At 35.3% G+C, this 19310-nt stretch overlaps 1 protein-coding gene across 17 annotated transcripts in view; it reads right to left on the bottom strand.

Annotated features, from left to right (window-relative positions):
- LOC148275635 (scavenger receptor class B member 1-like) overlaps positions 1-19310 on the bottom strand; it is a 169881-nt gene that overhangs the window by 42165 nt on the left and 108406 nt on the right. For all 17 annotated transcript variants that reach the window (XM_088235422.1, XM_088235418.1, XM_088235419.1 and 14 more), the window contains exon 3: positions 1906-1997. In XM_088235422.1, the coding sequence (XP_088091548.1) occupies positions 1906-1997 (92 nt within the window). The remainder of the gene's footprint in view (positions 1-1905; positions 1998-19310) is intronic.

The raw sequence follows: 19310 nt of genomic DNA, 5'->3' as shown, positions 1-19310 counted from the left end.
CTCGATTCGCGCCAAACCTTCCCGGATCCTAAAATATTTCATCATCTTCCGGTCGTCACATAGAGGACTCCGCTGGTGTAGTTTCTGTAGATATCTGTCATCGGTTTTATTCTGTGCATATTTTATTTGTTAAAAAAATAAATTAAAAAAAAAGTGCTAATGTAATTTAGAAAAATAATGCAGTCGACTGCCGCCAATCGATGGGAATGAGTTGTAAAATTTTAGAAAGTTTAAAAATAATGGAAATTTTCTGTACGATGCTCCCACAAAATGCAATTATTTGTTGAACCTTGAATTACTTTTCTTCTTTATTCCCCTTTCCGTTTTACGTTTAGATTTATTGTTTAATATATGCCGCAGTATTAAAAATAGTCCAGAAACCGCGCGCGCGCATTAAACAGAAGGCGACTAAACTACTCTTAAAGGAGTAGTTTTACGTTTTGACTTATTACTTTCTTTGTAGACGTCACTAAGTACGCAACTTCTGATTAGAATTCAACTATGCCGTGTTGTGTCGTTTTTAAAGTATAGAAATACTGCTGGGATCTTAAAGAAACAGGATGGGATCACATTTCACGTGTAAGTAGCAAATGTATGTGTAGGTAGCAAATGCATTACTTAAAATTTTTATTATTTTTCATTTGTCAGATTGTCGAAGAAAACAAATTGAACATTTCGTTAGTGTTGCCAGGGTAGTCAAATTGTTTACACTACTTTGCTCATTATTTGAAATTATCTTTAAAACACCTCTTATTTTGCACCATTATTTTGACATAATGATACAAAAATATCCGTTTCATGTAAAATAAAATTTGTTTTATTTTTCGTATTAATTACTCATATTAGATGATTCTTTACTTATGTACTCTGTTGTGTCAATCAATGTTTCCGCGTGTACAATTAAATTTTAGAGAAATTAACAAATTGCTTTTTTTTAAAAATATAATTATCGTACGTTTGTTATGATTGTATTTTTCGCGATTTGGCAACATTACGCGGCGACTTCACGCATGCGCGCGGCGAAAGTGGGGCAAAGTGGAGGGTTTTTTGTACACAGTCCGATGTATTCAAATATGATTCTACGCTCCTTCTGGACTATTCTTAATTCCATGCAGAATACATTAGTCCTATATTTCAAATTTTGACTCATTCCGTTTTTCTTATAATAAATTTTTGAGGCCTTCTACCGAGACGTTGAAAATCTATACTAAATTGCAAATAGACAACACAAAAACAACGAAAACTAGGAAAAATATTAAAAATACATTTTCAAACTAGTTCAAAATAAACTCGTTTCAAATCTACTTACTAACTACGGGCGAGCGACCCGGTAGAGTGTATAACTAGACGCATTGAATAAAATAAAAGTGTACGATTTGCGTTTATTATTATACATTTTTTAGATAAAATTGAATGGCGTTTTTATAATTTACCCAAATGTTTTGATTTTGGGACGATTTTCTTTTATCCGTAAATAACCGTGTCCAAAAATTGTAAACAAGTTGGGACCTCCTGATCCGGTGTCCGCACAGCCCGTCTCAAATTCTTTTGTTTATTTATTCATTCCAAATAAAGTTACACTTTACACAATATATTCCATAAACTAATTGTACATTTTTAGGCGTCATAACTAACAGGAAAAAAAAATGGAAGAAATAATAACGTATTGCAAAAACAATATTAGGATTAACAGTCTAACAAGTAACGCCGAATACTTTTTAAAATTAATATTATTCAGAGTTTCAAACACAATTTAGAAAACGGAAAAGCGAATTAATATCAAATAAAATAATATGAGAAAAAAATAGCGGCAAGTACATAAAAATATGAAAATAGAAATAATGCACGGTCAAGGAAATTATATAAATGACGGAGTTTTAATATTGTAAATGAGGGTTTACTCACATGATCGATAAATAATCTGACCCACGTGGAGAAGAAAATGGCGATCACTATTCCGAGGAGGAGGAGGATCACCGACGTCACTATCACAAACCCTGAAACGAAGAAAACAAAGTCAACATTAGAAACGGCGCTCACTATATAGTCAATATCAGCCCGATATACAATCATTGAGTGCGTATTTGGTAACATATGTTATTTCATTTATAATCTCATCGCAAAGACAAAACGTGTATTATCCACGAGCGCGAGCGTGCGTCAGGGGCGCGCGTCCGAGCCGGGTCTGAGGCTGCTGCGTCCGTTCTTGGACTTCGATGTTGGCAATGATAATAAACCACCGTGTACCTAATATTGTTTCGAGTTTCGGCAAGCTGCCAGTGCCAGGATGGAGAGATTTGAGACTCTCGCCCTCCCCTCGCAGTCGGTAGCCGCGGGCTCTCGACCACTCGAGGCCCGGGCTCGGGGACGAGAACTTATTTACCCGTCAGATCATCTTCACGCGAGGAGCTCCCATAGCGCTGACCCATGGCGGACCCTCATTTTTCGCAATAAGAATAAGGTGCTAGGATTAGCGCCTATTTTTATTTATTTATTTGACAATTTCAATTTATTTATTTTATTTACGTTTACGTACATCATAAAAATATTTCAATGCATACATAACACGAAAAAAATTCACACTAAAATTTAAATATACAAAGATGGTCAAATAAAAATACCCAGCAATTATAGAAAAAGGATGCTCTCCTCTCTGAACTTTTTTTCACTAGTATGAAAAATGTCGATATCCGAAGAAATACGGTTGGGTAAAGACATTGCTCTTCCTACTGGCATTACCATCGGCAGGTTGGTTCTGCAAGCGGGAAGATAAAACAGCTTAAGCTGCCTATGTCTAAGGTAGTCATTGGGAAGATAAAGAAAAATACTCTCCATTACATCTATGTTGATCGTAATACCACGGATTAATCTGAAAAAATACACAGGCAAGTATGCATTTCTTCTTTTGTCTAAAGTATTGTAGCCCAGCATTCCCAGTACGAAGTCAGACGGGTACAACCGCGGATAGTATTAGCACTCCCTTTAGTAAATATACCTCAGAAATTGCTTCTCCAGCATAAGAGAGTACTTCAATTCGTGGGGCGCCCAGATCAGAGATCCACACTCAAGTCTGCTTCGCACCAATGAGTTATAAAGAAGCCTAAGAACACCTCAGCTGTTCGGAGAACAAATCCAAACATTTTGCGCGCACTGTCACAGACAGTGCCTACGTGAGTATTAAATAGTTTTCAGTCTAGCGTCAAACATATCTCTCAGATCTTTGACAGTGGTCGGAAATGTTTTTCATATATTTTATTTATTTGACATTTGTAGTCTGCATTACTTTAGGGGCTGTTTAAACCCATCGCGTAATGCAGACTGTAAATATAAGCTAGAAGTCAATGAATGCAAAGCAGATAGCTGCTAAACTGCCGAAATATACAGAAAAATAGATCCATATTTAGCTAATTGCCATATTAATGGGTGAATTCTGCCTCGCATTAGGGTGCACGCTTCTGGGTGTGTAAAACAGCGCGTGAGATCTCGCTCTAGTAATTATAATTATATTGGGAACATGCAAACTGGTCCCTTTCGGTATATTTGGATTATATGGACCGCGAACTGCAATACCTCCGAACTCGCGTGTTTCATTATTGTTATTATTTTATGTTCATGTATATATTCATTTTTGTTGAAATATTTTGACTACAATAATTCGTACCATTTTAAGTAAACCAAATATTTAAATACCTAAGTATAAATAAATAAGGAGGTTTCTTCTTCCTCCTGAAAATTTTACATCTATGAAGATAGGATATATTGGCGGTTCACGGTCGATATATATAAATCGGCTTGTAGAAATAATGATGGATATGTGAATGGATAATTACTATTTTCTCTAAGATATAAAAATCGCTTTTGATCCTTCTCTATTCCAAGGATGCGGTTTGATTCAGAAGCGCTCCAAGTTATGGAACAGTATTCTAGTGTGCAGCGGACTAGATACAATATGCGAACTGCGGTAGTATTATTGAAATATCTAGAGTTTCGAATATATGATAGGAATATAACGTCTAATAATTACAATAGAACGGTATTAACAAGATTAACTGATTTTTCCAATGTCAATTTTGATTTTTTATAGTAAAATTTAGTTACCGTATTTTGCGGACGATAAGACGCATCGAACCATAAGACGCACGACGAAAAATAGGTATTTGTTTTAGAGATGAACTATAGCCCATTTTCCTGTACTTACTATCTTACCGTCGCGACGAGGTCAATTAAAATTTATACAAATTGACTGCATCGACAGATACAAATACTATATTCATAATTTGATTAATTACTGCATAAATGTATCGCTAATTCCCACGATGATCGCATATTTGTTCTGATCGAGGATATATTAGTCATATTCATTCATTAGTTCATCAGATGAGTCAATAATCCGGTGCCATATCGCCATTCCACTGTTCATACAGCGCGTATTGCCGTCGTGACTGCCAGCATCCAGCAGGCATTCATCGTGAGTCAACACCCTCATGCCCCGTGAAGACTCATTTATCTGCCGGAGTGCCAACTGCATTGCGCAATGTCAACATGAGACGCGAACGTGTACGTGCGTATATTATTATATACTCGTACGATGGCACCTTATAACGATGCGACGATCCGACTGAATAAACATTTTAATTATCCAAATCGACATCCGAAATTTGCTCATTGTCTAAAACTCATGGACCGGTTTTGTTCGCAGTTTAGAAAATATATCATCATTATCTTCATTGCGAGTAAATATAATATAATTTATTGTTTCAATTGATACTGGTAATAATAAGAAATACATCTAAGAATTTTCTTTGTGTAAAATTACCGACTAATTTAAATCTGCCGACCGGTTTGAGAACACGACTGTTCCTTCGTTAATGCTTAAAAATAACCTGACAATAAGTACCTTAATAAATATCCAAATAACAAGTAATAGATTGGTACCTAAACTTCGTCATGTGCTAACATGTGTTCAGTGTTTTTGTCCAGGCTGCGAATTCTCGGAAAGAGATGAGTCGGTAGCTTAGAGTATATATCGTACAAATGTATGCATACGAATATAAGAAAAACAAGAAAAAAGAATAAAAAACCGATAACAATTTATATATAGGTAGATTATTTTTTACATTTGCAATTCACAATTTGTCGCCCGACTAGACTAGACTAGGGTGAAGTACCCGCATATTACGGGTAGGTACCGCGTGATACGAGGTTACGTAAGGTGGTGGCGTAAGCTCGTAAATTGGACACAATACACATTATCATAAACACGTACTGTACTCGTATGTATGTATTATACAATATTGGTACGGGGCAAAACATACAAGTATATTTGTCCCGTGAACTATGAACTTAGGAATACGTATTGTGATAGATCAGCCACGATGGAGCCAAGGAGAAATATAATCGATGTCTAATACACTAAATTGCGTGTCAACATGGACAAAAGACTATGGTTTACTTGCAAACCTATCTTAAACGCATATTATGTTTGCGGGAAGTCAAAGATTGCTTAGTAAGTTGAACGTATCTTCATTTAATCCCCTTAATGTCAATAGTACCAATATCCAATACAGGAAATCTATAAACAATCTAGGAGTACTGATGGATGAAGATCTCTGCTGGCGAGCTCATACTAATGAATTAAGCCGCAAAATATATTTCAGTCTACACTCACTTAGAAGGTGGCAAAAATTCTTACCCATTAATACTAAATGCACTATGGTACAAGAATTACAACTACCCATTCTAGATTACGCTGATGTTTTCACGACTGATTTAAGCTGTGAATACACCTCGATAAACTTGAAATACTTTAGAATACATGCGTAAATTATATTTTTGGTCCTAGGAAATATGACCACATTTCTGATTATCGTAGGCAACTGAAATGGCTCAAACTTAGACAGCGGAGAGACAATCACTCCCTCTCACTTCTGTTCAATGTACTTCATAGTCCTAACGCTCCTATATACCTCCGTAAACGCTTATCAGTTCACGGTTTACCTCTTCGTTCTAATTCTCAAGGCACTCTCTTAATACCCATCCACAATTCCTCTCTCTTCTCTAACTCATATAGTGTCCATGCGGCTCGACTGTGGAATCATCTCCCATCCACCATCAAAGGTGTTACTACAGTATCTCTGTTAAAATCAGGTCTACAGAAACATCACCTTTCTCTTCCTTCTAATCTCTCCTCATTTCCTGTTTTCTCATTTTTTTCCGTTAAGGAATAGTATTGATTTAAAGTAATTTATATACAAATACAGTAATTTCTATTTTTATAAATATAAAGCTTTTTCATTTTAATTTATATTTCTTATATGTTTTGTTACTTGAATTATAAAAATAAAACTTTCATCTTATGGGTTGGTTGGAAAAAAATGCCATTTGGAAATAAGCCCGCCAATGTACAATTGACATTATGTACAGAAAATTAAATAAATAAATATAGGTCAATCGGTTGATGAATGTTGCAAAATCGAAAGTTAAGTTATATGGGGTCATCCATTATCATAAGTGCGAGCAGTAAAATTGCGCATTGTTTGTGATAATAACGTAAGAAAGCTGTGTTGACCTAAAGAGAATGGTAAATGTTTCACAGAGTGTAAAATGATTGATTAAGCCAGTCGATAAGCGGTCATAGGCATTGTTAATACAGATGTCAATATACTATTCTCAGAGAATGTTGTCGTGATCACTTTATGCGCTGTAATATTCGCCGTTCCGTCATTATTTAAACATCTACATTTCTTTCTTCTGCTGTTTTATTATTATATCAAATCTATCCGCTTTGGTCCCGAAGTCTACAAAAGATTTGGAGATGCTCAAAATACCGACGGTCAAACAATTTCAACGTGGTCTTTTGCATATGAAATTTCAACGAATCAATTGTTGTCTATTGTTTTAGTGGAATATTTCTGAGGTTACTCATACTAAATTACTAGTACGAACGTGTTACGAGTTACGACTATTCCCCGAACCGCGGGCGCCGGTTGTAGCGCATGTATTTATGTTAATAGTAAGTGCGTCGTGTCGGTGAGATTATCATTACTGGTGACTGGCGACTGGTGACTGGTGACTGGTAACCCCCATACAGCACAGTAGATGGGTTCCTATAAAATGCCTTGTTACGGAGTGACTCGGAGCCAGTACAAAAACGAGGGTTGGATTCTTTTAAAAATCAAATCAGTTTTAAGGAAATTCCCAGGAGAGAACACTCTCCATCGCTCTACATAGCGCATCATTTTTCAGCTATTCTTTTTCCGTTCAAGGTACTAGACTTTAAAATGAGCCACCTCTTCATATAGATAATGCATCTTCTCTAGCCTCCTTCAAGAAACGCCCGAAACATTACTATATATCCTTAGAATCCTGAACTCCCTATATTTTACTGTTTTTTTTTAAAATATATATTTTCATCCCTTTCCTTTCCTCAGTTCCTCTTTCTCTATCCTTCCCAACTCATTATCTGATTCCACATTCCTTATCCTTTAATATGTATGACATGAGGTATTTTTTAAAAAGCTTATATGTGCAAGTCTTATCTCCCAAATAAAAATCAACAGTTATTTTTAACTAATTAGGTTTTTTATGTATATATCTTTGATAAATATTTTCGTTTTTTTAATACAATTTTTGACCAACTCTTCTTTTAACCAGTCTGTTTTTAGTTGGCTGGAAGATATTGCTTTTAGCAATAAGTCCGCCAAAGTATTTTTTCTTTGAACTTGAAGCATTAAATACATATGGAAGTCTAGGCATTTACACGGCTCATGACCTGTCATTAGTGACACTATCTCTTAATGAAACCGGAAAAGACTTATGCATACAACTGGTATATGCTGTGGATGGTAACATGTTTTCGAATATTTTAAACTCAACAAAATCTGGACAGACAGAAGATTTCCCTTTTCTTTAACTCTCGCGTGGCTGTGACGTCACACTAGTCGACATACGATGCAAGACTCGATATATCTCTTTTATTTTTTTAAATGATAAAGTTATATTTTTGAAATGTTCCAATGGACATTTTCACACCGGATTTGAAAAGTAAACTTTATATGACTATGCTGGGTTTCAAAACAAAAAATAATTTACCCTCGCTACGCGAAGAACCAACGTCCGTTGTTAATACAGCGATACATCTGTATAAGAGAGAGCTCGAAGATATAACTCGCAACAAGGTTTATGATAAAATTTATCCAAAAATTCTTAAAAATACACAAAATTTTCAGCATGGTTTTCTGAAGAGGCGCTCTGTATTAACCAATATGGTAAATTTCACCGAATACGTCACTTCCAATATGGATGACAGAACGCAAGTTGATGTCATATACACAGATTATTCTAAAGCGTTTGATAAGGTGGATCACCGAATTCTTATGCGTAAATTAGAATATCTGGGAATTCACGGTGACTTATACAGATGGTTTATCTCTTACTTAGATAATAGACTTCAGTCAATTATGATTGAAGGATATCAATCTGATTTCATCTCCATTCCGTCTGGTGTACCACAGGGCTCACATCTTGGGCCACTTTTATTTAATGCCTATATTTATGATATTCAGTTATGTTTCAAAAATGCCCATTACCTTTGTTATGCTGACGATAAAAAAATTTACCTTAAAGTCAAGTGTAGAGATGATTGTGCAAAGTTACAACAAGATTTACATGCATTATCGAATTACTGTGTTGTAAACAAACTTTATATCAATGTGTCTAAATGTTACAAAATATCTTTCACTCGTAATAAAAATAAAATAAAATATGACTATATGATAAATGAAAATACAATTAGAGAAGTAAACGAAATACGTGACTTGGGAATTATTTTGGACTCAAACTTAAATTACAATAGTCATATAGAAACTATAATTAACAAGGCATACAAAATGACTGGATTTATCATGCGGCTGTGTAAATCTTTTAAAAATTTAGGTTCATTTATATTGCTTTACATAACATACGTACGCCCCCATCTTGAATATTGCACTGCTATCTGGTCTCCTGTTTATAAATTAAATATTAATAGAATCGAGAATGTTCAAAAAAAATTCCTGAAAAAACTAGAATACAAATTTCATTTGCATTTTCCAAATTATTTAGCTTCATTAAAATTTTATAACCTTGTTTCATTAGCACACAGAAGAGATATGTTTGATCAGATCCTGCTTTATAAAATTGTCAATAATAAATTCGATTCCCCGGAACTCATTAATCTACTTGCTTACCGTGTCCCCTCCAGGCCAACTAGACTCTCTGATATTTTCTATATTCGTAAATTTAAAACTAATCATCGGAAACATTCTACAATCCCTCGTATATGTGAAACATTTAACAAAAAATTTAATAGTCTTGATATATTTAACACTCCATACAATATGTACAGAAGAGAATTAATAGGCTTGATTCATGCTCTTCATTCATAATTCGTTTAATCATTAAATCAAATGCAATTTTCCACTCTCACTTTCCTTCAATCATCCTTTACCACTCCTTATCAATGTCCTTCTTTTCCTTTCCACTATCTCCTTGTTTTGTCCATATTTATCTTATTTTAATATATAGTATATTTATTATTTATATAGTTTAAACTTCAAGCCGTCGTCGCTTTATTACAGTAGTATTTAGTGAATACATATAATTGGATGGCAGGCCCTACTATGTATACATTTTATATAATTTTTTTTTTAAAAAATATTCATTTAACCTGTACATCTGTTTGTATTCGAAATAAATAAAATAAAATAAAATAAAATAAAAATAAAACAAGGAAACCGGAGACTGCGTTCTGTGGCCAGTATTTGTGTGAAACAGATTCAGTCGGTTATTGACAGTAATGGGGGACGCACGCATGTAAAATGCGTATTTATGATTTTGAATTTATTTTGCTATGACAGGGCCAAATTCAATGTTTATCTTTACATATTATGGAAAAGGAATTATAAAACACTATGCCTCTTTGGTTTTTTTTCAAATGTCTGGACTTTAGAATATTCCATCTTTTTATATTGGTAACGCGATGTTACATCGCCGCGCCATGGAATTATTTACCACAATATTCTAAGAGTTAGGGTGTTTTCTAGTAGCTTAAAGTATTTAAATAATGATATGAAGATCTTTGCGCTACAAAGCTACGTTCACATACTAGTATATCAACATATTGTAAAGATAAATCATCAATGGATCGCATTGATTGTTGTCGGTTTTCCCAAAAGTTTGTCATTTTATATTGTTATTGACCGCAATTCCCATCAACATGGACAAAAGTATCTACCAATATTTTATTTGACACAGAAAAACATCGTAGCGATTAAACATATTATAACGCTGCTTCGAAGACCTCGCGTCAAGAATTTTCTTTTTTAATAAATCTCGCAAACCACGAGCCACGAGCAATCTGTTCGCTCGCTTCTCGCTACTCGCTTCTCGCTACTCGCTCTCCGCTCCTCGCTCTACGCTGGAACTAAAATTATCGCCTTGTAATTTCTAATTATTCATGTTTTTTTTGATTTTTTCCTTTAATTTTATTATAAAACAAAAATTTAATCTGACTATTTGTAATTCAGCGTATTTATACTGACGTATACAGCATACATAATGTGCTTATGTGTACATCATAATTTGTAGGTATGTAAGATCTTTGTTTTATTACTTTTTAATTATTTTATACGAGTACAATTGTACAGGCTATGGCCGTTAATAAATAAATGAATCAGTTTTATGTAAAAAAAAAAATAATTTTAAAGGTTTTTTTTTCAAATTGGTAGTTAAATTTATATCATATTTTTTGTTCTTATAACACGTTATTTTTTCGACGATTATAAAAATAATTCCTATTTTAAGTTCCTCGACAAATAAATTAATACATTTTGATAAACACATATATTTATATACGTAATATTTCCTTACTGTTTTACGTCAAATTAACGAACCTCTCGGTGAGAATAACATTATTTTATATTTTTTTAATAAGGAAATATTTGCGTTCTTATTATTTACCCAAAGATTTCGATTTTGAGGCCATTTTTGACGAGTTGTAAATGACTCACTATTAGAAAATGGAAATCAAGTTGGGGTAGAGTGGGGTTTGAACCTCGGACCTTTGATCTGTGAGGCCACAACACTAGCCACGGGACCTCAACCCGATTCAAACCCGGTTTTGATCTTATCATTTTCTCTATTTTGCATTTTGTTTGTTATTCAATAAATAAATAAAAATGAGAATGGAAGGGAAGGGGTTCGACATCCTTCGACAAAGTCACCTTCTGTCTCACCTCAAACATTTCCTATTTCAATGATCCAATTAATATAACGCTAACATTAATATTTATGAATATAATTCGCGCCGGTTTCGCGGTGAAAATGTCGGCTGTGACCCACATAGCGCCGAACCGAGGACTTCCTCGCGAGTTTGTTCCGACCGCTACCACTCAGCCGCGTAACCTTAATAACACCTTTTAACTACTCAAGAAGGAATTCTGACGTAATATTATACTCGTCAATAAATAATCAGCTCAAATCGAGTACTACGAGTACGAGAACTGCCTTTGTTTTCAAATAATGCTACATACCACACACCTATGGCCCGCATGTGTCGGGAATATAATATAAACTGCCGAAACAATAAAATTGTCATTTTTCATGATACTCTCTCAGCTTTTGCGAATAATCTCTTAGGAATAAATCTTATTCAATAAGTACACACGTATAACTTTTTTTTTATTGCATTGTATACTGTATAAAAAAAAAAATTAAAACATATGTATTACAACTTAATGTATAAATCTATTTTGTGTAATTCTATAATTGAAGATATATATGCATGTAAAATTGTATCGACGAATGCTTTCAAATTGTATGTTTTCTAGTAAGTATCTTTGTTGAATTACCTAATAAAATAAAATAAAATAAAATAAAATAAAATAAAATAAAATAAAATAAAATAAAATAAAATAAAATAAAATAAAATAAAATAAAATAAAATAAAATAAAATAAAATAAAATAAAATAAAATAAAATAAAATAAAATAAAATAAAATAAAATAAAATAAAATAAAATAAAATAAAATAAAATAAAATAAAATAAAATAAATAAAATAAATACATACACACCTTTTTAATTAAATACATTTTTATTAGACCTACATATTAACTGAACGCTTTGGGTACGCAGGAAGAAATTATCTTAAGGCAATATGCCCGCCCTTATATGTACGAGAATATAAAGCGTTAAATAAATAATTGAACTTTTGTAAACGCCCGCGCCCGGACGCGGGTTGTGCCCAGTGAGGTGTTCGTATAGAAAAAAAAAAGTTATAAATTTGGAATATTTTTGATTAAATTTCGCCGGTGATTAAAATGATTAGTACCGTGTAATCGTCTCTATTGTTCCCATCAATCGATTACCTCGTATCAAACCGTGGTCTGTAATAGCGACGGGTAGATAATGAGGTCCACAACCTTCTGGCGTTGCCCAGCAACACTCACTGCACGGAGTGTACAGAGTGTACAGTGTACAGTATGGTCGTAAGGCGTACGCGGCGTACGCGCCTTGCGTAACTCGCGATCGCGGGCACGGACACGGGTTCGAGCCTTGAGAGTGACATCGGCTCGAATTTCCAAACGTCTCGTCTCGCTTTTTGCATACAAATGAAGCGGTAACGCGATGTATTGATATTCCGATTGTTCTGAGGGCCCGATGAGTTGAGATAATTCGTGTCGTCGGCGTCGCTGTACTCGTTGTACTCGCTCCTCTTAGGATACGAACAATTCTATTTCATTTCATTCCCGTTTAACAAATAAAAAAGCAATTATTAATGTAATGTAATTTAATTCTCGCTTACAACAAAGAGGAACTGCGATTCTCGGTAACAGAGGTCTACGATGTATGCGAGGGAAGCGATTTGCCGATAAATGTCAATAAATCGAATGTGATGGTTTTTAAAGAAATCAAAGTATGACTAAATGTGAAATCCGTGTGAATGGGGTTATACCGAAACAGGTAGTAAAATTTATGTATCTGGGAAGTATGTTTACTGGGGATAGAATGACCGAAAAAGATATTGAAAGGAAGGTGAGTGCCGGGAACAGAGTGAACGGTGCACTTAATTCGACATTGTTTGCAAATAAATGTTTGTCGCAAGAGGCAAAATTAGCAGTTCACAATAGAGTTCCGGTCCCCACCCTGATGTATGGGAGCGAAGTATGGACTTGGAAAAATAGGGATGAAAGTAGGTTGAATGCTGTCGAAATGCGATCTCTCGGACGAATGTGTGGTAAAACTATGTACTATAGATGCGCAAGTGTCGATATCCGTACATTAAGTCAGGCCAAGATAAGCACTATCGACAAAATGAAGAAAGGAGCTCCGCGCTGGTCTGTACATGTAAAGCGAATGGACAGCGAAATAACGGCCAAGAATATTAACAATGCTAATGTTGATAGATGCAGAAATAGACGAAGACCGAGAAAGACATGACATGAACAAATCCAACAAATGCTTGAAGATGGACATGTCAAAAGTCGGAATAATCGGCACGCGCGCATGAGAAGATGCATGAATGTGGAGGAATATGTATGCAAAGATAGAATGATGTGGCGTTCTATCCTCTCTACCTACCCTAACGAGGAAACGTCGTGATGGTTTGTTTGTTGTTGTTTTTAATGTAAACATTTCGATTCCCAAAGTGAAAAGAATTGATCGTAATAAAATAAACATAAAACAGCATTGTTTTTAACGACTGATTTTTCATTTTTTTCAACCAAACGGTTTCAAAGCTACAAGGAAGGAATAATTAAATGTAGTTATGCAGAAAACAACCAGGCCACTTTTATAAAAAAAACTGTAAGAATTGCCTTCTGAAAATAGTGTTGATCATAAAAATGGCATTTCTCAATTTGCAGAAAACACCCACAGCACTAGAAAAATCTTACGGTCCATACCGTATGCTGCTGGGAAAATTAATGCCTTTAGAAATATGTTTCTCTTTAAAAAATTAATGTGGATAAATGCAAAAGAATTTTAATTTTATGAATTAATTCATTTCAAAATATCTGTAGATCATAAAAAATATACATACAGAATGTCACCCCATACATTCAAAGTTTGAAAAGGTATTATTCAATATTAGATGTGACTGTTCGCTGCAAAATGCATATTTAAGGTTGTGTGGTCAGCCAGACTGAAAAAAACAACCGAGATTCCTTTAACACATAACCAAAATATTTTTTAAATTATCTCAACAAATTAAAGTAGTAATTCTTTACAATTAAGTGTCCTAATATAAATATCAAATAATATATTATTTAATACCTGATGACACAGCGTGCATCAGAGTTAAGTTGTGCGGTTTAGAACAAAGACTTTCAAAGACATTTAAACTAGTAAAATACATCACAAAATTATTTTCCATGTCGGGCTCGCGGTGTAATGGTCGGTGCGTTTGCCTACTATGCGAGAGGTCTCGGGTTGGATTCCCGACATGGTTCGTAGTCCTAGGGCCCCGATTACAATGGGAAGTTAACAGAATTATCTTCGACTCTCGATATAGAAAAAACCGACATTTGTGTACGAAAATGAGCATATTTGCGTAAACATTTAAAGTACCTTCGTCGGTAACCTATAATAATTGAACTTTCTGCTTTTCATACACATAACTCAATTTTACTCTGTAGATAAAATTTAAGATAAATGTTTATTTGCCATTGTAATCGGGGTCCCGGGCTGGTATCCGAAGCCTCAAACTGATCATCATTACTCGTGTAGCAAGCAAAAATGATCAAGATACGCTGCGATCGGTGTACTATGCACCATTATGATGATGACGATCGGTACTCGTGAGACACAACCGCGTCGATTTACAATGGAAAGAAATCAGGACATTACACAGTTCAACTCGAAGGAATAAGTGATTAAACTTTTCTTAATGTAAATGATTTTTTAATGTATTTCAATTTGTTGAATTGTCTGACATTAAATTTGTCCAAATCTATTTGAAACAGCGCGAGGAATAAAAAGTAAATTCGTACTTTGTTGTTGACTTCACTTTCACTCACATTTCGCGTAATTTTCACCGGAGATACAATACGAGTACGACACGAGTCATAATGACTTCCTCTCTGTAGTCGGGAGCTGCCATTATACTCGTACTCGACAATTAAATGTGGATTTCCTCAGTCGGCGACTTTACTGCGGACGATGTGAGCCTGTGACGACAGCGGAATCGGCCGATGATTGCGGTCACGATACATTCGCGTCATTATAAAATGATAAATGAAGATCAGTCTAGTTATATTTTATTTATTAATTTAATCAATAAATACACACTAAAACGGGAATATATTTTGGTAAATTATAAGAACGTAAATATTTGTTTAAAATCAAATCTTAACTGTGTCGTACAAAGAGACGTTTTTTTTATTTATTGATCAACATTAATATATAATACATTCTATACTTATAACAATTTTGTTTAAAATAGGCTTTATTATTGAAATATTTATTTTCATTACTATCTCTATAAAAATATTAAGCAGAGAGCGCGAATACAAAATAAATAAAATGGAAACAGCTAAGCCGGCCTCGTGTCGTTACGGTTAGCCCGTTTGCCCACCATGCGAGAGGTCTCGGGTTCGATTCCCGACCTATGTCGGAATCAACTATTTGAAACGAAATATTTATTTAAAAGGGGGTTTTTACATAAGAATATTTCTCAGTCCCTGGACTGGTACCTGAAGCGTAAGACTGATCATCTTACCTTCGATTATGAGTCGCGATTGGTGTACCGATGCAGTACCGTATGAACCATTAGGTGCGGAAAGATAATGATTATGACGATTTTTTTAAATCCTGATGTGGGGCAAACATTAACATATTCTCGAGTGCGCTTTGCGCACAAAAAAAGGGCAACCAAACGAATAAAACAAATATAGTGCTCTACACATTACATAGCAACGAGGTGCCGCTGGTAAACATTGAATTTCGTGAAATAAGCATTCATATATTATAGACTCGATAGAGCTTCATTCATACGCATAATATAAAAACCTTAAGCATAAATTGAGATTTTATTTTCTTCGACATTATTTTTTTCCCATGTTTTACTTATTTTTTGCACCACAATAGGCCGGGAGGTCCAAAAATACAGCGGTGAATTACAGCACTGAACACCTTTTTTTTGTGCTCTCATCGGGAATCCAACCCGGAACTTTCGGAAGGCTGCGTATATAAAATATAATTTTGTGACTTTGCCTTTTTTCCTAATGGGTGGGTGTTTGTTACCTTTTCTCCGGTATAATGGTCACGTTCGAGTCGGCTTTGACCAATTTTTTTAGAATGATTAATTTTATACACAAATATTATTGTTCCTTATAACGTATAGACGTTTGAATTATTAATTCAATTAACATCGGACTTTACCCTCGTATCCCTGCTTTTTTTATGATAATTATTGAGGCTTTATTTTGTAACACGGACAATTTGTTAAAATTTCCTCAGTTTGATAAAAATAATATGCCGCTACTGTAGTTAACGTGTGCTTCGATAATTTATTGTAATTTAAACGAATTCCTCAATAATAATCGAACCTTTTACAATTCCTATAGTGATTATTATCTTACGCATATAAACAGAAATAATGATTATATACTTGAGTTCTAGAGACCTTCATTTTATGTTTCTTCAATTATTTCATCATGAGATTATGACGTGAAACAATTTGAAACGTGTAAGTGGTAGAATGGTTCGCGTACGGACTTCGGCTGTTGAGTAATTTGCGATAATTACGCGCATATTCATATAAACTTTGACCACTTTTATTGCGAGGTACCCACCCATACACCCGTACACCCGTACACCCGTACACCCGTACACCCATACACCCGTACATGGTGACTTTGTACTATGCGCGAGTATGCAGTTACAGTCTCCTCGGGACGGATGCGACGGACACATTTACAGCGTAATAATAACGCGGTTGAATTAGCGCGCTGCAATGCCGCGCCGCGCGCCGTGACGTGATACCGGAACGGTCCGGGGAGAAGAAACACCGCGAGCCCTAAATCGGGAGAGCGGAAACGGAGAGGGAAGACGCACTGAAAGAATACCGGTAGGTATTTGATGATTGCGGAAGCGGGGAGCTCCTACCCGAGTTGGAGATGACAGAATGAAATGACGTTATGCTTCAACGTGTATTTATACACCCAATCTGAACTACTGACCGATTAACTGACTGACGGATGGAACCTACGGGCACTACTGTGTTCTATTTTCTTTACTTCCGGATCGGGAGTTGTTGTCATCTTCTATTTCCCTGACTGTCAGCAATTTGACATCCGCGCTAGGAGATCAGTAATTCAAGTCGGGTTGCGGTTCTGTGGCTAGTGTCTCGGACTCGCGGATCGAAGGTCCGCAGTTCGAATCCCACTCTACCCCAACTCGATTCCCATTTTCTAATAGTGAGTTATTTACAACTCGTTGAAAATGGCCTTTAATTTGGGTTATTCGTAAGAATGCAAATATTTCTTTTTTAATTAATAAAAAAATAAAGAAATTGTCTATTTATTATTTACATAGAGGAAATGTAGAATTCACCTTAAGACATACATAATAACTATGAAGTAGTACGTATGAAAACGGCAAATTTAAACAACAAAAATAGTTAAGCTTTCAAAATAGTAATATGTTTTCGTTGCAAGTGAGTATTTGCTTTTATACGATTCGCCCAAATGTTTCCATTTGTATTAATTGCATCGGCATTCTCCCTGTAGTACTTTATGATAAATAACAAGGAAAATGAAAGCTTCGTTATCAGTGTCACACGTTCATTCTTCAGATTCTAAAACTAAAGTTTCTGGAGCGCACTGCTCCCGTCAGTGGTAGAAACTGAGGCTGGATTGTGGTGGGTGGTTATTCCACCAATCCAAGGTGTTCATAATAATATTGATGTTAATGTCGATTCTACAAACAATTAATTGAGACCTAGAATGACGTGGCATTGACACGCTCATGTTTTAAAAAAATAAATATACGCGTTCGTATGATTTAAGCGAATAAATAAATAACTGACAATTGACAATTCGGGCTGTAGGGCTACCCTCGAAATAGAGTGTGCGTTGTGAGCGATATTGAGTACTTTCAAAATCGGAGCACGAAAATCGTCAAATATTAATCGACAGAAAATGAAAATATTTGTTAATTGACCGTGACTCGGTTACTTTGTTACGCAACATTGCCCATCTAAGTTTGCAGGTCCGATAGTCGTGTCGAGATGTACATAATATTAATATATACAAACTTATCGTATTGAACGTTCCGAAATATTTAGACATAATCGATTATCAGCAATAACAGGTCTTACCAGTTTTAAATAGGTCTTGCACGGTTCACTATTTGATGTTTCGTATTTTACGATGAATGTACCCACGGCGATAATGGCGCCCACAGAGCGGCTACGCGAGTTCATAACGCTCGGATTACCTTCGATGATTCAGGCTTTGTTTTTATTTAGTTATTTTAGTTCCCGTAACACGACCGATCGCCAAAACTCTCGCGAAGTTACGGAAAAACAATCGTTTGTAAACGATTTTTCATTATATTTTATTTTCACGGTCAGATATTAGAATCTTCATTTCGCATTCTTTCAACAGGACTAACTTTACCGATGATCGGACTATTAATTCTATACAAATAGTTAGGTAAATACGAGTATCAAGAAGTGATCAAAATCTCGGATATATTTTTTAATTCCACGAATAATAAACTGACGTAAAATTATTAAAAGCATATTATAAAAAAATCTGGCTACGATCCCAGATGAAATAAGTTAAGTATAAGGTACTAAAATTCATTAAAACTACTTCGAAATAATTCAATTTTCGCCTTAATTCGATCAAACTTTGGGAATATTTCAAAACGCTAGAATCGCCTGTCTATCAGTTCGAAGAAATACTGGCGACGAGCTGGACGCGCGTCGGTTTGAATCGTGTTCTTTTTTAAAAACTGCAAGGCGGAATGTGGGACTGTGTAAGCGTGTAACCACATTCAATACCACGTCCCGGGTTTGATTCCCGATACGGTAGACGCGCAATTATGATCACGTATAAACGGTGGATTTAATAAAACCTCCTCTGGAATCTGTCTTCGTTCCTCCCTGCACCTCCCCGCTCCCCGCGGCCCTTCTCCGACTCGCCGCATCGTCCGGCCCTTGATTTCGGCCCGCCTCCGCTTCATCCTCCCTTCCGGAGCGGCATCGAGGGGATGCGATCGCCGCCCGTTCTGTGTACGCGGCCCGACCGACGTAATATCGGGTCGT

Source organism: Micrasema longulum, unplaced genomic scaffold (assembly GCF_059751315.1).
Source record: "Micrasema longulum isolate JH-2025_06_02 unplaced genomic scaffold, ASM5975131v1 h1tg001372l, whole genome shotgun sequence".
NCBI lineage: Eukaryota > Metazoa > Arthropoda > Insecta > Trichoptera > Brachycentridae > Micrasema > Micrasema longulum.
The sequence above is the reverse complement of the archived record's forward strand: the minus strand, read 5'-3'. Positions and strand labels throughout refer to the sequence as shown.